The following is a 21915-nucleotide window of genomic DNA, read 5'->3' as shown; positions in this document are numbered from 1 at the left end:
TCACCCAGTTCATCCTCATTTTATTTATGATGGAATGAGGCCCAGAAAGAGCAGTGGATTTCAAGGAGGATAAATGTGTAGACTCAAACTCAGACCTCCTGTCTACTGAGGTTGTCTGCCTAAAGCCTACCTAAGCATATCTGAGTGTTGATGTCTAGAGGGGTGAGGCAAGAGGGGGCTCGGCTTGTGTGTGTGTGTCTGTGTGCAACAGGATTCATCTGTGGTGTATGCCTCTGCACATTCCAAGGCCTCTGTGTCCCTCTGTGTGTCTCTAAGGGTGTACCTATGTGCAGGAATTTGGGGCCATAGCTAGGGAAGGTCAGTTGGGCCTATTCCTACAATCTTGGGAGGCTTCCCCAGGCTGAGTATGGAGGGTGAGTCCTGAGGGGTAGTGGGGGAGAGAGACTGGAAGGCAGGCGGGGGCAGAGAAGTGTTCTGGGGCTAGGCTGGTACAGGGGAAACAAAAACAAGATGGGGTATGGGTCCATGGAAATTGAGACTTGATTTTAGTGCTCAGGTGAGCCCAGCCCTCTGGTCACCCCAGTGAGCAACCCCAGGTGAAGTAGTCACATGAGGTGGCACTTTTCAGCTGATTGCTTGAGGTCCCCCAGTGTGGCCTGGGCCTTGTCCTTGAGTGAGCCAAGGTCTAAGCCAGGAAGGCTGGCCAACTGCCCAAGGACTGAGGCCTTCTCCTCCTCCTCCTCTGTGTCCTCCTCAATCATCTTGGCCAGCTCCCGGGGCAGCTCCACGTCTCCACCTGCCATCTGGATCTGGCTCTCATCTGTCTCGTTCTGAAGAGAAGGGAGGGTTGGGCTGGGGTTGGAGATCTATGCGACCCCAAGCTGAGGGTGTAGGGAGGAGGACTGGACTGAGTTCCAGGCTCCTAGATTCTTGAGCTCCATGTTCCAGTGAGCTCAGCCCCCACCCCAACATCTCAGGATCAAGCCTCCACCCTCAAGATCAAGCTTTTGACATTTGGATTTTTATATCACTTTACTTCACTCTGAGATACTAAAGTAAGATATTAGCATAGTGAGTAAGGACAAAATGGGAATACCTAGGAGTCAAAATGTTACAGTTAGTCATATATTGACTATCGTTTACACTGAAGGACATTACCAATAATAGTGATGGGTACCATTCATCAAACATCTATTATACGGCTGATATTGAATCGAGTGCTTTTAATTCTCACAATGACCCCGTGAGGCAAGTATTGTTTTCTCTATTTTACAAATAAGAAAATTAAGTCTCAGGTAATTTAAGTAAGTAACTTGCCCATGGTCATACTGCTTGGAAGTGGGATCACTAGATTTAAATGTATGTCAGTGATATCAACATCTGTGCTCTCTTTGCAAGGCACCTACTGATTGTCATTGCACTTTCCTATCCTTTTGGGTGCCCTGGGGCTTTCCACTGTATGTCCTACTCAGTTACAGCTAAGTCTTCCTTCTTTTACTAGACTCAGAGTTCCCAGATGGAAGGAGTTGTATTTCTTACATGCTTAATGCAAGCATTTGAGAAATGATACCATTTCCACGTAGAAATGGTATCCATATGCATACCATTCCTAGGCATGTTCAAATCAGCTACTTCCCAGAAAGTCAGGCTTTCTGGACCTGTTCTCCCTTTGAGAGGCTTCTAAAACACTGGTGCCTTGTGGGGATTCAGAGGCAGTCAGGGGCTCAGGAAATATTTGTTGAGTGGGTGGGTGTGATAGTCATATATCTGATCTTCCAATTCAGGTGCAAGATCGTCAGTATACTATAGCACTGTATTTCTCTTTCTCCTGAGTTTATCATACTTCTGGGCACTGGGAGTAGCTTGTGCCTCAGTTCTCTCTTTAGGCAACAGGAGTAGAACACTTGCAGCCCATCTGGTGCTGCAGTGCCTAGAGGAGACATCCTCCTGGCTGCCTGAACAACCAATGAGTTATTTTGCTCTTTGCAGACAGACTCATACCCTGGAAAGCAGCCAGGAGCCTGGAGCAGGGTCAGCATTCATAAGCTTGAGCTCCATCACTCACTGGCTATATGATCTTAGCCAAGTCCCTTAATCTATCTGAGTCTCACTTTCCTTATTTGTAGATGTGGATGATGGCTACCTGGCTGGGGTTAGGTAGAGGTGTGAAGGTTAAGTGCCTGGCACACAGAGGGTGCTGCTTTCTCTCCCCCACTCCTCCTCCCCAGGTGTTCAGAAGCCCCAAGGGCCTTCACCCCCACAGCAAAATCTATTGCCTTCCAACTCTTTTTCTGCCTGGGCCTGACTTGTATTGGATGAGCGTGGGTCGGAGGACAAAAGGGGCCTGGACTGGCTCCAGAAACACAAACCTACCAGTCTCCGGAAAACTGGGCTATCCCTCCTCACCAAGCCCTAGTCCTAGGCAGGCTCCAGTTAATTGTGAAAGAATGAATGAACAAATGGTCTAACCAAGCTCTCCATGAGTCTTAGGAGCTGAGAGTCATGGCTCCCGAAGTGAGGCAAAGGAGTCCAGAGCCTGGGGCCCAGGGACCCAGATGTGCCTTGAAGCCCCATCTCCTAAACTTACCTTGGGCAGCTGGTATTTGTCACGGAAGTGGCTCCGCAGCGTGGCCCGCTCTGCCTTCCTCTGTGTGAATTGTGCGTCCCGCTCCATCCTGCGGGGGCACCAGGGTGGAGTCATTGCTCATAGTACTAAGGGGCTGGGCACCTGTGGGCCTGTGTGTTAGGAGGGAGCTTGGACCTGGCAGCTGCTGTTGGTCTTTGCGGCCTGTCCCCCCCATCACAGTGCCCTTTCTAGTCTCCACACCTGCCTCTGGACTGAGCTATGGGGCAGGGGGTGTCACTCTGGCTCCCTAATATATGTCCCTCTAGGTTTCCAACTCAGTCTGTCTTTTCCCTCCCTGACAGGTTGTTTCGAGTGGGGGAAAGTATCTGAAATAGACTTGGGTTTGTGTACAGCTCCATTACCACTTTTGGTATGTTTTTGGGTAAGTCATTTACTTTCCTCTTTTGTAAATGGGGATAAGATTTTGCAATTCATAAAACTGTTATCAGGGTTAAGTGGAATAATTATAGCTAACATTTAATGATTTATCATGTGCTAGGTAGGTGCTGTGCTAAGCAGTTTACTTGCATTAAGTAATTTAATCCTCATAAATATATAAGGCATATTTTATAATTACCATTCCCATTTTACAGAAAAGGAAACCAAGGCACTGAAAGGTTAAGTAACTTGCCTAAAATCACCTAGCTAAAAAGAAGCAAAGCAGGATCTGACCCAAGCAGCTCTGGAGTCCAGCCTCTAACTCTACTCTAGCTGTCTTAGCATTGTCTGCACACCAGTGGATTTAATATCTATGAATGCCCCCATTTCAGGATCTGTCGCCTTGACTGAGCTCCTCTCAACTGCATCGCTGTTCTCAGAGCCTCAGGCTCAGAGGAGTTCCACTTGGAAGTCACAGATGCTGGAACTAGATCGGATTAAAGGATTACTTGTTTGGTCTGAAATGCACGTGCCCCACCTGGTCCCAGATCCCTACCGCTCCTGCCCCCACTTCCTCTGGGTTGAATGCGAAGCTGGGGCAGGGTCCTGGGTTTGAAATGTGACTGGGGGTGGCAGAGAGCAGCCTAGAGGTGCACATCCCAGCTTCTTACCAGTCTAGAAAAGTAGGGAAGGGGATTGGGGTCTGAGACTGCCCTAGGGCTTGGCCTGGCAGCTGGAAGGTGGAGTGTGGGAGAGGGTATTTGGAGCTGGGAAGGGATCCCACTCACTTTTCTTCTACCAGTTGCTTCTGATACTCCTCATACTCCTCTCGGCTCATACCCTGAGTTTCGGTCGCCGACTTGTCCCTGTCCCCCTTGTCTTCGCCACTCCCCAGGCTCCCGGTGAGGTTCTTCAGCTGGCCGCCCACCATGGTCTTCACCATGAACGCCATGGTCTTCGCTGACTCCGGTCCCGGGCGCGTCCGCACCTGCTTCAGCACTAGGACTTGCGGACAGCTCTCGCTGCAGGCCACCACCCAACTCTCTGAGCCGCCCGCTGCTGGCTCTCCAGCCCCGGCCCCACCCCCATCTCGCAAACCCCTCCTCACCAGGGGCGGGGGGTGGGGCATGCACGGGGCTGAGGCGGCTAGACCACGTGCCCGCTCTGCACTCCCTCCTCTCCCATGTGCCTCCTTCAACGCCAAGCTCTGCCGGGCACTGCTGACAACGGATTAAGGCCTTCTGGGGTGGGGTCGTTCCCGAGGGGGATGGGCTATGCTGACCCTGCTCCCTAATCCCCAGAGAGTTGCAGCCAGGGGCAAAAATCCAGCCCTGGGCCCTACCCCATGCTTCTCCCAACCTGCTGCCCCAGCAGCTGCTTAGAAAGCTTCACACTGAAAAAGGCAGAGAGACCAGAGAGCAGGGAATCCCAATTATGGCTCCATGGATTGCCTCATTGAGTTCTCCATCAGGCTCCTGCCTTTCTGACCCCTGGAGCTGAAGGGAGTTGGGAGAGAGAGTTGTTCATGGTGATGCTAGCTGGGTTGATACAGGAAGGGCACCTGAAAACACTTCTCCTCGTTCTGGTGAATCTGGGGAAAGAATTATACACAGTTGTGACTTCCTTTCCCTCCTAGGGCTCAAGGTCTGTGGGGTATACAGTCTTTTGGTGGTCATGCCAGACCTTGGCCTCCTTGCCTGCTTGAAGCCCACTCCCAGCTACCTCTCCAAAGGAGGTAGAAAAGCCTTCAGAGAGATAAAGGCAAACCTGGAAGGTAAATGAGCATATCAAAGCATGGGGAGGGTCACTTTTAATAAGGTTGGAGCTCCCCAAAAGATAAGGTGTGCGCAGGAACTGGGCACCCAGAGGGAAGATACTGGCCTAGACCTCTGCCCCCCAGGCACCATTCACTTTCCAGTGAAAAGAACTGGATACTCCTTCAGGGCTTTGAGGGAGGTCACCCATGCATGCTAGGGGAGAGGGCCTGCCTCCTCAGAGCCCCTAGAGCCCTAAGAATGCATGGTGCAGGACTCAGGGGAAGGCTGCAGACAGTCCTGAAGGCTCTCATCCAGCTCCTGCTTACTGCCAGGGCGAGAAGGTGACTTGGGCCTCTCCCTTCCAGACTTTTGAGAGCAGGCTCCTTATACTTTATTACACTTACTTTACCACAGCCTCCCCTGATCTGGAACCTTCTGTGGCTCCTTTGGCCTGCCCTATTAAGGACCACACTGTCCCCCTGATATTCAGGGTCTATCCGGGTGGCTCATTGTACTCCTATGTAATACATAGCCTGTCATCATTCTACCTCATACTTTTGCTGTTCTCCTCACCTGGAGGTTGTCCCCTCTGCAACTCCGCTTTTAAAGCTCAGCACACTTCACTGCTCCTCCAGGGCCACTCTGGCCTACACTGATTCTTCTTGTCTTGAAATTCCAACAACAAAAACGGTCAATCGCATTTCTGAGTTCTTTAGCACACCCTACATTTCTAAATGTTTCATTCATTCAACAAACGTCCACCAAGCAGAAAGAGTAACCTGCCCCCAACATTTGTGATTCTTTTTTTTATTGTTTTTTTATCCTCACCCGAGGATATTTTTGCATTTATCTTCAGATAAAACAGAGGGAGAGAGGGAGGAAGAGAGAGAGAAACATCGGTGTGAGAGAAACACATCGATTGGCTGCCACCCACACAACCCCAACCAGGCTGGGGACAAACTGCAACTGAGGTACATGCCCTTAGTGGGAACCGAACCCAGGTCTCTCTGGACCGATGCTCTAACCACTGAGCAAAATTGGCCAGGGCCCTTTGTGATTCTTTATGCCCATTTTCACAAACTGGTCCCAACCTTTGCTCTGGCAGTACTGAACTTGCCACTTTTTCTTCACAATATTGTGTTTCCTTTATGCTTCCATGCCTTTTCTTTTTAAAAAAAATTTTTTTTTTTATCCTCACCGAGGACATTTTTCCATTTTTGTTCAGCTAGAGTGGGAGAGGGAGAGAGAGAGAAACATCAACGTGAAAGGGACACATTGAGTGGCTGCCACCCACACAACCCAACCAGGGCCGGGGACAAAGTGCAACCGAGGTACATGCCCTTAGCGGGAACCGAACCCGGGTCTCTCTGGACCACAGGCCGATGCTCTAACCGCTGAGCCAAACCTGCCAGGGCTTCCATGCCTTTTCTCATGCTGTTTCCTCTGTATTGATGACTTTACTTATCAGGTTGGAAAACTAGTTGCCTTGATGACCCATATCAAATATCCCTTCTTGGCTGATTCCCTGATCTCCCCAAACTGAGTCAGATGCTTTTTCTTGTACTGTTATAGCCCCCAAGCTTCCTGCCATCATGGCACTGACCACATAGGGTGTGACTATCAGGTACTTGTTGGTTTCACACAGTAGAGAGTAATTATTGTGAGGGCAGGATCTAGATGAGATCAGTGGCTGAACATGTGATTAGTATAGTGCCTCTTGAAAGAATAGGCACTGTTCATTGCCAGCTGGTAGACCAGGCAGGTGGACCTGGACCTTAATGCTCTCTCTCTCAAAGCAAATGACTGTGCCCCAGACCCAAGCCAGGTAGTATGGAAGGTCCTGCCTATAGGTTGGCCCACCTGAGTGCAGGTAGAAGGAGAAAACTACAGTTTGAATAAGGAGGAAGAACAGGAAGGTGCTGGGCTGCAGGCATGAGGATGCCCCTGGGGGCTGGTCATGTAGGCAGGGGTCCTTGCCTCCTGCTTTCTGAAAGGGGAAGTTCTAAGGTCCCGGATCAGTTTTTTACCCAGGAGGGGAGGGGTCCTGGAATTTGGGCCATTGTGGCCTCTGTTTCTCTCTCAGGCTTGGGTGCTCTGGTTTTTACCCAGGGCACTGGAGAGGGGCCAGAATGCAAAGCTGCCTCCTCCTCCCCAGTTGCCATTTGTGGGAACAGCTGGGAAGGCCTGGAGCCTGGGATCATCAGGGGACCAAAGGTTCTTGAGAGAGAGAAATACCAAAAGACAGGGTGATAGCAAAGACGAGGGAAAGAGCAAGATGGGGCAGGGGTATGGGGAAGAGCATGCTTCTCTGAGTGATCATGGGCACAGCCCACTCCCATTTCTCTTCTAGTCACTGAGGGAGTTGGACCAAGTGGTCTCCAGGGCCTTGCTAGCACTAAGAGTCTGTGGGACTCTCCAGAGAGCAGAGAGGGCACAGAGAAGATGAGCTATGTTCCTTGTGTGCACGTGTACATGTACACACACATACAGACACAGGTTTGCCTTCCAGGGGACCCAGGAGGGGAGAGCTAAGACAAGAGGGCCTGGGGCTACAGAAGTATTGGAAGAAGGGGCTGAGCCCAGATTTCAGGGATAGAACCCCCATTATTCCCCTTCCTTCCCCCTCACTGCTGGGCCCAAAGGTCCTTCTGTAGGAGGCTCAGGATCTGGGCCCACTCTGAGAAATGATGCTTGATGCCCACAGGCAGGTAGAAGACCTGGGCTCTTGAAGCCATGTGAGTTGCTGTGTCCTGGTGGGGAGTGGACACCAAGAAGAGGACTCATTATCCCTTCTGGTCACACATTTCTTATAATTCCCAGAGGCAGCATCTAGGTGGGAAACAGGCACCATCTATAGGGCCCCTTCTTGGGGACTGTTCTTACCCCAAACCTCCTTCCTGGATCCTGAGACAGCTTTAGCTCAGCGAAGGATCTCCCTAAAGTTATCTGTCTCAACTGCAGGCTTCTTGAGCCTCTACCTTTCATCCCCAGTCCCCAGGGGATGTAGTTCTTCTCCCTTGTCCCATCTTCCCACTCCCAGTCTAGATGGGGGGACAGGGGTTGGGCTGTAGCCACAGTATCCAGCCTGAAACCCAGCATCAAAATGACCCCCTGTCCCCCAAGCTGTATGGATATCTCCAGAAACCTGTCTTAGAGTGGGATGCTGGAAGATTGGAAGGGGCAAAAGAAAGTCAGGGACCTACCACCACTAGGCCTTATCTTGGTTGTGCTCCCTCCAAGAATCCCATCAAAATGCCTTCCAGGAGGCATTTTCAGATTTACTATAACTCCCTGGGGTGGGAATGTTGGGTGGGAAGTTGGTAGAATGGGGTTTCTCTTCCCTCTACCCTCATGATCCCTTCTACTCCTATGCCTTTACTTAATCTCTTACAGGTCCTGGAGCAGAGTCCACTGTCCACTGAGCAGGGTGCTGACCTTGGCAGAGTCCTGTAGGAAAGCAAGCCTTTTTGTTGTTGTTGTTGTTAATCTTTACCCAGGAATATTTCCCCATTAATGTTTAGATAGAGTGGAAGGGAAGGAGGGGAAGAGTGAGAGAGAGAGAAATCGAGATGAGAGAGACACATCAATTGGTTGCCTCCTGCATGACCCTAAACAGGGCCAGGGATTGAACCTGCAATGCAGGTACGTGCCCTTAAGTGGGAATCGAACCTGAAACCCTTTGGTCCGTGACGTTCTAACCACTGAGCAAAACAGCCAGGGCACAGCCCCTCTGTTCTCAGAGTCTACCTTCCCTAGGGCACTGAAGTCCTTTTTCTTCTAGAGGCTGCACTTGATTACCTGGCTCTCCTTATGGACACTTTGAGTTCATATGACCCCTGTTCATCTTGGCTTCTGGATTATGCCTCCTCTCAAACTCCTTTCCCTGAGGGTGGTCCTTCCCTCCTCCCCCAGACAGTGGCCACTCCTGGGGTTTCTCAGAATCCCTCCACTTTCCAGAAGTGGTTCTACCCCTGAATGAGGCAGAAGCCCCATTCAGGCCTCTCCTCCCCACGTCCCCTGGGGTACAGTCCAAGCTGTGGCCAGTGCCAGTCAAATCCTAATGCTTGAGCCCCTGTCTTGCTGAGTGACCTAGAGAAGTGGCCTCTCTGGGGTGAGTAGAATCTAGTAGGAAGGATCTTGGGCCTGGAAGTAGGATGAGAGAGGCCTAGCCTTGGAGGGTGGTGCCCCTCCTCTCTTCCCCACTCCAGCAGCCCAGCCACAGATGCTTTGGCCTGAGGACACAAGATTGAAACCTCAAGCTACTGGAGCCCAGCAAAACCCACAGGAGTCGCTGGTCTCTTCTGCCCAGCATCTAACATCTTGGCTGGTTTAATTCTCAGGCCCTAGGCTGGGCCTGCCATGGGGCATGACTCCCTAGGGAGAAGCCAGGATAGCAGTGGAGATGAACAGACTCCGGTGCATCTGAGCATTAAGTGAGCCATATGTCAATCAAGTCACATGTGGAGCTACATGCAAATTGAAGCCAGTCTATTTTTATCACTTGTCTACAGACCCATGTCCAAATACCTGGCTTCTCCTCTCTCCAGCCCCAGCTGTGTGGCTTCTTAGGCATTTGCTTATACAGAGCTACCTTCCTGCACAATCCCCTAGTAGGTCCACTCTATCAACCTTGCCCTCCTTTCCCTCCAGACCTTGGGGGATAGTAGTTCCCAAGTATAGTGCTTGCTCCTCTTTTTGGACACAAGGAGCCCACTGGTGCCATGGGATCCAGTGCCTAGGGAGCTCAGCTTCTCCAGGCCTGGATGAATGTTCTGGGGGCTACTCACCCAGGTTCCCTCAGGCCTGGCCTGACCTGGGGACCCCAGCTGCTGCTTCCATTGCCTCTCAGCCTGGGCCAAGTGCTCAGAGAGATTCTGCAGGATCTGCTTGTGTCTGTTCAATGTCTCCTCCAGGTCAAAAATTATTTCCCCTGGGGATTGGTGCAGAGCTGGGACAGCCAGCCAGCTGGGGTGGGGCAACATATCCTACCTACTGGGGGCTTCTTGGAAAAGGGAACAGAAAGTCATGGCTTCTGCCTCCAAGACTCTTCCCCTGGAAAAATGTGTCTGGGTGGTGGGGCGGGGGTAGGAGAGAACACCTAGGCCCCAGGGACTGCTTAAATATAACCTCCATTTCCCCACTGGTTAAAGGACTCCTGATTTGAAGAGAAGGGGATCCTATGATACTCAAATGGGCCCCTTCCCCACCTGCCTGCTCCCTGGGCTCCTACCCTCTTCCTAGTCTTTGGAATCATGTCTTCCCTGGTGCCCAGAGCCAGCCTTGCCCATAGCCCTTCTAGCTGCATCCCAGGTGGAGCTGCTCTACCTCCACGAAGAGCCTGGAGGAGGAAGACAAAGTCTTGGGCCTGAAACCTATGGGAGATCTGGGGACGAGGGGAGCCTTCCCACAGGGTTTCCCACAAGCCCAGTCTCTCTCTCTGACCATACATTCACCTCAGCCAGGGAAGTGCCCTTGCTCCTCAGCTCAGCCTCTAGGCCCTGCAGTTTCTGGGCCTCTGAGCCTTACAGTTCTCGCAGGCCTCAGGCCTTTGTCTATGCCACTCCACTCAGTTAACTGCTCCTTCAAGCACATATCTTTTAGGTAGCCTTTCCTGCTCCCCTGGCTGGTTAGGATTCCTCCTCTGTGCTCCCACAGCCTGGGAAGTCCCTGAGGACAAGCCCTGGCTCTGGGTCACCTCTGTCACCAGCACTGCCCAGCACAGGCCTGACCTGAGCAAGGCTCAGAAAGCAGGTCGAGATAATGATTGGAATGGCAGGTCTGATAGCATGCAGAAGCAGCTGCAAAGAGAAGGGATCCTTGAGCTGCCTCTTCCTCAGTCCTCCCCCCAAGGCCTCTGGACTTGGTTCACTCAGACTGGAGGTCAGAAAGGACAAGACATCATAGTCGCCCTGGCTGGTTTTGCTCAGCAATTAGAGCATCAGCCTGTGGTCCAGAAAGACCCGGGTTTGGTTCCCACTAAGGGCACGTTCCTCGGTTGCAGTTTTTCCCCGGCCTTGGTTGGGGTGGTGTGGGTGGCAACCAGTTGATGTGTCTCTGTCACATCGATGTTTCTCTCTCTCTCTCTTCCTCCCTCTCTCCCTCCCGCTCTATCTGAAGATAAATGCAAAAATGTCCTTGGGTGAGGATTAAAAAAAAAAAAGACATCATGGTCATCTGGATAGGGGGATAGAGAAGGAGAGGGAAGATCTCTCACTCCCAGTAGCCCACTCACTCAGTTCTCACACCTCAGGCTCCATTATATTTCAGGCAGGCAAAAGATCTGTTGACTTTAATCCTCACCCAAGGACATTTTAAATTTTTTGTTCACATAGAGCTGGAGGGAGAGGAAGAGAGAGAGAGAGAGAAACATCGACGCGAAAGGGACAAATCGAGAGGCTGCCACACGCACGACCAACCAGGGCCGGGGACAAACTGCAACCGAGGTACATGCCCTTAGCGGGAACCGAACCCGGGTCTCTCTGGGCCGCAGGCCGACGCTCTAACCGCTGAGCCAAACCGGCCAAAGCAGATCTGTTGGCTTTAGACAGCAGTGACCCTTGTCTTGCTTACTTCATAAAAAAGGTATTAGGGTCAGACAAGCAGATGGGTGGGCTGTGAGGGTTGATTTCCCCCCCAGAGGTGGGCCCCCACTGAGTAGGAAAGTTGGACAGTCCTGGGCTAGAGCCATGGAAGCAGACTGAGTGACACCCTAAGGCCCCCAGGATGCTTCTGACAAAAGCAACCACGTGGTGGCCACCTCCTCAACATGGCTCTGACCATGTCACTCTCCTCAGAAACCTTCCATGACTCACCAGTGCCCAGAGTCTAAAGACTGAAAATCTTGGCATTCACAAATTTCCACTGTCTAATTGCACCAACTGTAGGTCCCTCTATGGACTCTCCATTACATCTTTTGCTCCATTGCCCTGGCCGGTTTGGCTCAGCAGTTAGAGCATCGGCCTGCGGTCCAGAGAGACTCGGGTTCAGTTCCCGCTAAGGGCACGTACTTCGGTTGCAGTCTGTCCCCGGCCCTGGTTGGATGTGCGGGTGGCAGCCACTCGATGTGTCCCTTTCACGTCGATGTTTCTCTCTCTTTCTCTCTCTTCCTCTCTCTCCCTCCTATCTGAACAAAAAAATGGAAAAATGTCCTCGGATGAGGATAAAAAAAAATAAAAATTTAAGTACATTCTTTGCTCCATTTCCCTAAATGTCCCTCATGGCTGTCCCTCTTCCACTCGCCCCACAGCTCCCAGCTAGGGGCACTTATGAGGCCAACACTGGAATAAAAGCTTCTCGTGTTTTATCCAATTTGAGACTTTACAACTCTGCAAGGCAGACAGGAGAGGACTCAGGACTTGCCCAGGTCACACAGTGAGGAAGCGGCTGGTCCCACACCCAGTGTTCCGTAGAATGTGTTTCCAGGATGATTCATTAGGCACTGTTCCTCTGCTCTTACCTTCCAGGGTTCTGATGGCTGCTGAGACTCCAAAGAAACTTCCCAGGGTCTAAAGCAGGGATCCCACATCAAAGCAGACCAAATCCAGGTATCTGGAAGTGTTCAAGAACACCTGAGGGGCACAGAGGGAGTGAGCACCCTGTGGGTGGGACCCTCCCTCTCCCCTGCCCCAAGCGGGTGAAATTATCCCCAACTCTGAGTCTCTGGCTCCCCTAGCCCTAAAGGGGGACAGGTCACCACAGGGTTTGGTGCCAGATTGTCATGGAGAGGTTTGCACACCTGGTCTCATGTTGTTAGCCCCCACAGGTATGTGCTTTGAGCCAGTTTGGATTCTGTGTAGGAAGGAGGATCCTGTGTATGTGTTGCCCTATGTTCCAGTGACCCTGTGTGGTGTCATAGGCACTAGTTTGTTGGGGCCATGGACGACAGATCACACAGCATCTTTGTAGCTCTGAGCCCTGTAGTGTACACAACCTGCTCGATCATAGAACCTGAAAAAGCAAATCAGGCTGTGCATGTGTAGGACCTGCTTATGGGAAGACCTTGTTCCCAGTATGTGAGCTGTGCCCCGGAGGGCTATGGCCAGTTCCAGAAGTTGTGGTAACAAAGGCTGACTACATCTTTGTGGGTACTTAGAGTAGAGCAGGGCCACACAGGACCTACGTCCTGGACAGTGGGGGTGGTCCCAGAGGCCATTCTTCCCAGGCCTGCAGTGTCACGTCCCCCCAACTGGATGACCTGCTGGGACGTGCTCCCTTAGCAGAAGAGAGAGGGGCAAGAGAGCAAGCCCTTCCTGGCAGAATACAGGGACTTAGAGTTCACAGAAGAGGTCAAAGGTCTTTCTGTGACTCTTCCCTTGGGAGACAGAGGCTGGACTCTATGTGGAATTCCAACCTCAATCCCCCAGACCCACCACCTCCTCCCACTGTCCTTCCCTCTTTCCCCTTTCCTTAAACTCCAAGCCCCTACCCCGTGCCTCTGGGTAGGGCTTCTCTTTCCTGTCCCTCTGCCAATCTTGGACTGGAGCAGGACAGACAACACAAGATGTGTCCTAGTGGACAAGGACAATACGACCAGCCCGCCTGTCCTGCAGGGCTGTGCAGCAGGCTCTGGGGAGAAAGGAGAGAAGGGTGTTGAGCCTGAGAAGTCCTGAGTTTCTCTGGGCACACAGACACAGGCACAGCTCACATGTCATTGCACCTTCAGACCAGAAGGGGAGGCACAGAGTAGGGAGAAGCCAGATCTGAGCAGCCACCTGTGTTCGCTTCCTTGCTGTGACCTTGGGCAAGTTACCTTTCCAAGCTCCCACTTCCCCATCTTTTTTGTTGTTGTTGTTGTTGTTAATCCTCACCCAAGGATATTTTTTTCCATTGATTTTTAGACAGAGTGGAAGGTAGGGAGGGGAATATTGGGGGGACAGAGATAGATAGAGAGAGACAGGGACATATTGATTAGTTGCCTTCTGCACAACCCCAGGCCAGGGCTGGGGATCAAACCCGCATGCCTCGGCCAGATCAACTCCAGAGCCAAACAGGCCAAACTGGTCAGGGCCCACGTCCCCATCTTTAAATTGAGGATAATAATTGAAACTACCTCATAACAATGTGAAGTGCTTGGCGCTGTGCCTGGCACACAGTAAACTCCGCTCCAATAAATGTCAGCAATTATTCTAATTGTAATGAGCTAAGGGATGTTTGCTGAGAGACACTGATGAACTGGCCCAGCTACTGAGGAGGCTGTGAACTGGGGAGGGAGTGGAAACCACATCATCCGGAGAAAGGGAAGGGCGCTGACAGGCAGCTGGCATTAGGGTGGGTAGGGGGCACAGACCCTCCACAGGCAAGTCTGGCCTCAAAGCTCAGGTCGGTACACAGCTGTGTAACCTCGGGCAAATCACCTCACCTTTCTGGGCCTCAATATCTTCACCTGTAGTTGGGACTAACGATCCCCACTTCTCAAGAATGTTGTGCATCAGATGAGATGATATGAGAGAAAACGCTCAGCACAGGACTCACCTGCATCATTTCACTATCCCCACTGATCTGGAGCTGTTGGATTGCATGAATGGAGGACCCCCTGGGGTGGTTCCCAGGAAGAGCAAGCAAACTCTGCTCCTGGGCCTAGAGGAGGCACAGCTGGGACTGAGTGGGAGGGAGTCCCAGGGAGGCACTAGCTGAGCTATCAACTCAGATGAGCAAGGAGGGCACATCCCTAGGAGGGCTTGGCTCCTTGTCAGAGGTTGGGGCAGGGGCACGAGTGGGCAGTGTGGATACAGCCCAGGAATTGGGGCAGGAGTCAGTCAGACAGGCCTTTACTGAAGCAGCTTGTAGGGGATGTGCTGTTCACTGGCCAGCACATGGATGGCAGGGCTGTCCTAAATGAGAGGTGACAGGCAGCCTGAGCTGTGGGCACAAGGAGGAGGGTGTGGGTGTGGGCAGGGGGCAGGCAGAAGACCACTACTCACCTGGGTATCCTGAGCTGAGGAGTCAAAGAGGATCCTGATGCCATCCCTCAAGGCAGGCTCCACCAGGAAAGAGCTGACTCAGCCCCGCTCTGGGTGTATCACACAGCCTGTGGGTCCCCAGCTGCTCAGTTCCCCCGTGGGACACTGGAACCCTTGGCTCAGCACCCACCTCCCTGACTTACATCCTCTGCCAGGCCTTGATGGGGGCCACTCACCATGCCCTAGGTTCCCTGGTGCCCTGGTCCAGTCACCCTCATCTGCATGTCCACCTGCCAACCAGAGAAGAGGACAGGGGCCCCACTCTACACTGTACCACTTTAGTTCTGCATGGGTGTGGCCAGCTGCACTTTCTCCAGGCCCAGATGGTGTCTGTGGACCAGGGCAATTCAGGGCCTGAGTTCCACCTTCCCTTTCTTCCCCATTATTTTCTCTTATCCTCTCATTCTGGGAGAAGGAAGCACTAGGCCTGCCATTAAACACCAGGCTGGCTGGCCAGACACAAGAATCCACTGAAGAAGTAGGCGTCGGAGCCTGGCACCAGAGAGGGTGACGGATGCCAGGCCCATGCCGAGCACTGCCTGCCTTCTCACTGGAGCCTCACCACAAGTCTGTTTTTATCGGACCCCATTTCACAGTTGAGAAAACTAAGGCTAGGAAAAGTTAAGGAACTAAGCAGATTGGAACTCAGCTCCATCTAACTGCAAAGTACAAGCGTCTTCCACCAGGAGAGAGCTTTGTATCTAACCCTTTCTGTTTCTCAGATGAGGAAACTGAGGCCCTATGAGGGGAAAGGACATGGCGAGACCATAGAGCACAGGAGAGTACTTTGAGAGGACTCTAGTGTGCCCAAATGAGGCTGGAGTGGGGGGGGGGTGCTTTCTGGTGGAGAAATTTTATTTATTTTTTAAAATCCTCACCTGAGGATATTTTTCTATTTATCTTCAGATAGAGTGGGAGGGAGGGAGGAAGGGAGACACAGAGAGAGAGAGAAACACGAGAGGGACACATTGACTGGTTGCCTCCTGCACGACCCCGACCAGGGCCTGGGACGAACCGCAACTGAGGTACATGCCCTTGACTGGAATCAAACCTGCGACTCATTGGTCCATGGGCCTGATCTAACTGCTGAGCCAAACTGGTCAGTGCTGGTGGGGAAATTTTAGAAAGAGCAATTGAAGGTGAAGAAAGCATGAAAACAAAAGTGGAATTAGCCTTCGGGACTGAAGAAAGGGTGAGGGATGGAGTATGTGTGTGTGAGAATTACCACTAGTGGAGGTGAGGGGGACAAAGGAGCCCTATTTTGTAGGAGGGAGGAAAGTGGAGAGAAATTGAGGCAGGATTGGCAGAAACCAGGAAAAGGGAGATCAGAGATCCCACCCTAGTTGGCTCCCTACCCTGGCTGGCTCCTCACCCCTCCATCCTGCCAGACTGGAACCTGGTCCAGGGTTCAGTCCCCGCCAGGACTTTCTAGAGACTACTATTCCAGCCTGTTTTTTTTCCTCCTCACTCAAGAACATTTTTCTATTTTTTATTCAGATAGAGCGGGAGGGAGAGAGAGAAAGAGAGAGAGAAACATTGACATGAAAGGGACACATTGAGTGGCTGCCACCCGCACGGCCCAACCAGAACCAGTGGCAAACTGTAATCGAAGTACATGCCCTTAGCGGGAACCGAACCTGGGTCTCTCTGGACCGCAGGCCAACGCTCTAACCGCTGAGCCAAACCAGCCATGGCCAGCCTGTTTTCTTAGTCTAGGGCTGGGGGTAAGGAGGCTCAGAGGCTGCAAGGCCAGAAGTCCTGGAGACCCTTGGAAGCCATCACTGCCTCTGAAGTGACTTGTAGGAGGCAAGGATTGCCCACTGACTACTACACTTATGCCTTGAGATTTATGTGGATTGTTCATGGGACTGTGAGCTCCTTGAGCCTGATGCAGCCCTTTATCTTGGAGCTGGACACAGAGAGACATGGGGGAGGGAGTCCGATAAAAGGATCAATGAATGAATGAATGGACAATGGGCATACACTGGGTGGTTTACTCCTCCACATGGTCTGTGACACCCCAGGCTTGGCAAGCCCCACAGCAGTGAATGTGGCACAGGCCCTGTCAGCCTGGCCCTGAGGCAGAGCCTGGCTTGGTGCTGTGAGAAACAGCGCCTCCTTTGTTTACTTCCTTGTGCCTCTGTGAACAGGATTGGGCCAAGACCCCAAGTCAGGGCCTGTCATCTTAAAGGGATATTTGTTCTGGTCTCAGTCGGGAATAGTGCCATTTTTAAGAACTTACATCTCATAGACACAGAAATATACAATGGATCTGCTTCTCTTTGCTTTACCAGGTAGGAGGCTCTGAACCAGATCCATGGCCCAACTCAGAAGGCTTGGCATGACCTGGACAGGCCTATGTTTTGGCAACAAGCCAAGTTCCTGGACTCATTTTATGCCTCAACCCCAACCCTAAGCTTCATTCTTCTTGCTCACTCCTAATTTAAGCTCCTTTCTATTGCATAGGTCCTTGTAAATTCTCAAAAATCTTTTTGAACAAGATTTAAGTAGAAGACAGAGTCTGTATAGGTTAGGGTTTGGAAGGCCCTGAACGCAGACCTGTGGACTAAGATGCTCTCATGACTGCTCCCACCCAGCACACATACAGGGCAGAGTTGGTGTCGCTCTGGCAAAACAGCCGGCCATGAGGTGCCCCCTTCCAGGCAGCCCCCCAGTTCTCATGGACTGCCATAGGCTCAACAGCATGGAGCCAGGAGAGTAGAGGTTTGTGCTGGTCCAAGTTGCCTTGTGTCTGTGTGTCTGGGACTCAGCATGTGAACATGTGTGTGTGTGTGTGTTCATGGGTCCAAGAGGCAGGGGCGATGGGAGGGACCTCCAAGAGGAGGCAGAAGTAGAAGAGAGAAACCCTAGGGCAGAGAAGGAAAGAGGCAGAGAGGAGGAACTGAGGCCGGTGGATAGGAGTGTGATGTAGTGGGTGGAACAGGAGACAAGCCTGGGAGCGGTCCTGGGGCCCTGGCACGGCCTGCCCTAGGCCTGGACCTATCTGGGCCAGAGGCTGGTATTGGCAGGCACACCCTTCACCAAATCACAGCCACCTCGAGTGGTCAGCCGCTCTGGCACTCTAAGGAACCCTGAGCATGACTGGTCCCCACTCCACTCCTCACCTTCATGATGGCTCGAGAATGATGTTCCAGGCCCAGGCTTGGTCCCTTGAAACTGAGCTTGTACTCAAACTTTTACTGAGGAGGATGGCCCCCCTCAGTGGCTTCTGGCTGTGGGAGGCCAGGAGCAGGAGGAGGAGAAGGCAGAGCAAGGGATCAGGGCCACTGACCACAGGTATTGTAAAAAGATCTGGTGTCTGGGCCCAGGGTGGATCCCTAGCAGGGAGGCCAGGGAGGGGCTCCGGAAGGAGCTGGGTACTGGCTTTTGGCACTGCACTCTCCCTCCCTCCTGACACAGACATCCTGCTCCTTCTGGGCCTGCCCTCAGGCCCTGCCCCTCCCCCACTGGGCCAGCCTGAGCTCTGCTCCTGCACCTCGGTTCAGACCATCTTTCCATCTTCCCTCAGCTCCCCCACCTGAGGGACCTCAGGGATCACATGGATAAGCCCACCTGTCAGTAGCTCTGGTCTCTCCTGTTGGCTCAGGAAGGGCCTCCACATGCTGCCGGCTGCCTCTGTCCTGCAGGTGGATGTCCTGACTGTGCCCAGCATCCACCCCATCCGTCCCTGTCCTGCTCTCTCTACTGTCATGCTCAGCTCTCTACCAATGGCTCATGCCTCCAAGCAGCCTGGTTTCTTCAACAAATAAACTACATGAAAAACAGAGCAAACAAATGCAGTGTGTGAACCTTGTTTGAAGCCTAATTTTAACCAACTAGAGGGAAAAATGAGACAATTGGGGAAATTTGAACAATGGATATTTGATTAAATTAAGGAATTGTTAAGATTTTTTGGAGTAATGACAATATTGTGGTTATATTTTTACAAAGTCTTTTGGAGAAATGTATTACAGCTTTCTGGAGGAATCAATATGGTGTCTAGGATCTGCTTCCAAATATCCCAGAGCTTGGCGGGTGTGGATGGCACAGCATTTGGCCTTGAATTTATTTATTTATTTATTTATTATTTTTATCCTCACCCGAGGACATTTTTCCATTTTTTGTACAGATAGAGTGGGAGGGAGAGAGAGGAAGGGAGAGAGAGAGAGAAACATCGACGTGAAGGGACACATCGAGTGGCTGCCACCCGCATGACCAACCAGGGCCAGGGACAAAACTGCAGCCGAAGTACGTGCCCTTAGCAGGAACCGAACCCGGGTCTCTCCGGACCGCAGGCCGACGCTCTAACCGCTGAGCCAAACTGGCCAGGGCTGGCCTTGAATTTAACTTTTCAGGTTGGATGGTGGGTTCATTATATTCTTCTCTCCACTTTTATATGTTTGATAATTTCCATAATAAGCATATTTTTAAAAAGTTAGCAATCCTGGCCCTGGCCGGTTTGGCTCAGCGGTTAGAGCATCGGCCTGAGGTCCAGAGAGACCCGGGTTCGGTTCCCACTAAGGGCACGTACCTCGGTTGCAGTCTGTCCCTGGCCCTGGTTGGTCGTGCAGGTGGCAACCACTCGATGTGTCCCTTTCATGTCGATGTTTCTCTCTCTCTCTCTCTCTCTCTTCCTCTCCCTCCCTCCCACTCTGTCTAAACAAAAAATGGAAAAATGTCCTTGGGTGAGGATTAAAAAAAAAAAAAAGTAAGTAATCCTGTACTTCAAGTATTTTTATCTGAATAAATGTTGGTTTTCTAGTGTCTCGTTAGCCAAGAATTCTGGATAGCTGAAGTTTACTGTACTTTGTAAGTTCCCAGTAGGATTCAATTACTGAAGCTCTGCAAATTAATTAGAAAAAAGCCTGTAGCCCTGGCCAGTTTGGCTCAGCGGTTAGAGCGTTGGACCAATGAGTCGCGGGTTCGACCTCAGTTGCGATTCATCCTGGCCCTGGTTGGGTTTTGCGGGAGGCAACCAGTTGATGTATCTCTCTCACATCGATATTTCTTTCTTTCTCTCCCTCTCCTTCTGTCCCTCTCACTCTATCTGATGATAAACAGAAAAATATCCTCAGGTGAGGATTTTAAAAAATAATAAAACAAGCCTGTAAATGGAAAATTTTACGACATACTAAAGAAAAACTTCATTTTTCAACACTGAACTTTCAGCCACCTTTACCCACTTTCTCCTGCACCTTTACAGCCACGCTGTGGAAAGGTGGGCCCCGCCCCGGCCCTACTTCTTCACCTCCCACTGATCTCTCCAGCTCCTGCCTCTGCCACCCACTGAGTGAAAACTGCTCCAGCAAGGCCTGGCGGTGGCCCCCGTTCTCTGTGCCTAGTGGACACTTCTTTAACCCAGTCTCTACCATGTGAAATGTTATGGATATCAATTCCCCACGCCCAGCCCTGCCCCGTGTTCTGAAAACCCCCTAAGGCCCTGCCTCTCCCCAGCTTCCTGGCTGCCCTGGAGCCCCTTGGCCACTGCTCTGCCTCCCCAGCCCTTCCTCTGGGGCCTCTCTCCTCACTCACCACATGCTCCCTGGCCAAGCTGGCCCATGCCCATGGCTTCAAGCACTGCCGCTGTGCCATGATCCTCAATTCTCTACTTTCAGCTCTTCTCCCTGGAGCCTCAGGCCCAAATAAATATCCAACTCTGCAGGGGACAACTCAGCTTGATGTCACATAGGCCCCCAGATGACATGTCAAAACCAAACTCCTCTTCTCCAACCCTCAGCCCACCCTCTTCCATGGCTGGGGTCTCATGGGTGACTCATAGGGAGCCAGAGACTGGAGCTCCCAGATCCATCTGCTTTCTCCTGTCATCAGCCAGCAGCAAGTTCTTCAGTCTGCTCTTGCCCTCTCCCACCGTCGTCCCTGAGTCTCTCCAAGCCTCAGTTCCTTGCTTGTAAAATGTGCATATCTAGTGTATATCTCCAAGAGTTGTTTGGAGGGTTGCATGAGGTAATATGCCTACTGATTGTGCTTAGAACAGGGCCTGGCAGACAGAGTGCTCAGGTCAGTAAAACATCAGCTGTGTTCATCTTCCTCTCCACCTCCTACTGGCTTCCCCAGCCCAGGACACAATCAATCACCTGCCTGGCTGACCGCAACCTCCCTACCGTCTCCACTTCGTACACAGCCCCTGCTCAAAAGGCTAGATTGTAGTCAGAAGGATCTTACTAAAACACAGACCTGACCATGTCTTCCTCTGTCCTAAACCCTTTAATTGCTCCTGGTCATCTCTGCATAAACCTAAACTCCCTGTGGGACCTGCAAATCCAGGTTTGTGTGACCTGTGCCTTCTCTTCAACCTTACTTGCTCCCAAAACACACCCCAGGCACCTTTGGCCCAGCCACACTTCAGCGCCTCCCCACCTTTGCTTAGGCAGTGCCTGTTCTTTGTTCTGTTCCTGCTTGTTCTCCAAGTGTCTGAGAAGCTGCCCCACACCTCCCACCTACTCTGTCTCATGAGCTTCTCATGGGCTGTAAGAAACTCCCACCAGATTCTGGGCACTAAGCCGAGTCTTGAGCAGGGTCCCCACCAGTCCATGAGCTCCTGGAAGGTAAGAATTATGTCTTGCTCATCTACAATGAGCCAGTGGCCAGCCCAGATCAGAGAGAAGGATGAGAGAAAAGAAAAGGGAAAACAAAAACACTATAAACCAAGTGACAGAAAGGGGGGAGTAATGCAGCTCACATGCCGGCAGGTGGGAAGAATAGGCACACCCAGGCTATCTGGGCCTGCATTCCCGCAAGAGCCCCATCAGCTGGATCCTGTCCCTCACACCCGATTGTCACACCTGGTCCCACTGTATTATGGTGCTGGCCTTCCCCCTCATGACCCATGGCCACTGGCACCATTGCCTGTTTCTGACCTAAGCTGGGTTGGACCAGCTAGTGAGAGCCAATTGTCAAAGTCCCCACGGTATCAACTATAGATCAGAGCTCCCTGCCTACTACTGCCCCAGCTGCTGCCCCAGCTGCGTGACTCCCTCTGCAGGACAGTCTCTCTCCCCTCGAAGGTCCATTCCCTGTTCACCCCTTGCTCTAAGCTCAACCTTCCATCACTATCATCCCCCCTATTTTTTGCCTGCCTCTCAGTATGCAGACTTAAAGGTAAATACCCTTCCCTTTGTGGACCGCAGGCCGATGCTCTAACTGCTGAGCCAAACTGGCCAGGGCCTATTTTTTTTTATCCTCACCTGGGGACATTTTTCCATTTTTTTGTTCA

At 51.8% G+C, this 21915-nt stretch overlaps 2 protein-coding genes across 2 annotated transcripts; both read right to left on the bottom strand.

The window, feature by feature from the left end:
• On the bottom strand, window positions 1-5317 carry CPLX3 (complexin 3). Its single transcript, XM_036265181.1, has 4 exons — window positions 5296-5317; window positions 3754-3953; window positions 2549-2636; window positions 1-791 (listed from the first exon to the last, which is right to left on the bottom strand). The coding sequence occupies exons 2-4, from the start codon at window positions 3915-3917 to the stop codon at window positions 567-569; spliced, it is 477 nt and encodes a 158-aa protein (XP_036121074.1). The 5' UTR covers window positions 3918-3953; window positions 5296-5317; the 3' UTR covers window positions 1-566.
• On the bottom strand, window positions 4923-18480 carry LMAN1L (lectin, mannose binding 1 like). Its single transcript, XM_036272799.1, is given in 17 exon segments — window positions 4923-5010; window positions 5012-5047; window positions 5127-5178; window positions 6583-6709; window positions 7351-7361; window positions 7364-7472; window positions 7757-7763; window positions 8114-8169; window positions 9375-9652; window positions 9934-10094; window positions 14494-14552; window positions 14643-14731; window positions 14734-14749; window positions 14858-15011; window positions 17288-17307; window positions 17807-17926; window positions 17929-18480. Coding segments are annotated over 17 exon segments (1560 nt in total). The 5' UTR covers window positions 18106-18480.
• Window positions 18481-21915: the final 3435 nt, after the last annotated feature.

This window comes from Molossus molossus, unplaced genomic scaffold, assembly GCF_014108415.1.
Source record: "Molossus molossus isolate mMolMol1 unplaced genomic scaffold, mMolMol1.p scaffold_m16_p_1, whole genome shotgun sequence".
NCBI classification, from domain to species: Eukaryota; Metazoa; Chordata; class Mammalia; order Chiroptera; family Molossidae; genus Molossus; species Molossus molossus.
Note: the sequence above shows the minus strand (reverse complement) of the source record. Positions and strands in the feature narration are given on the sequence as shown.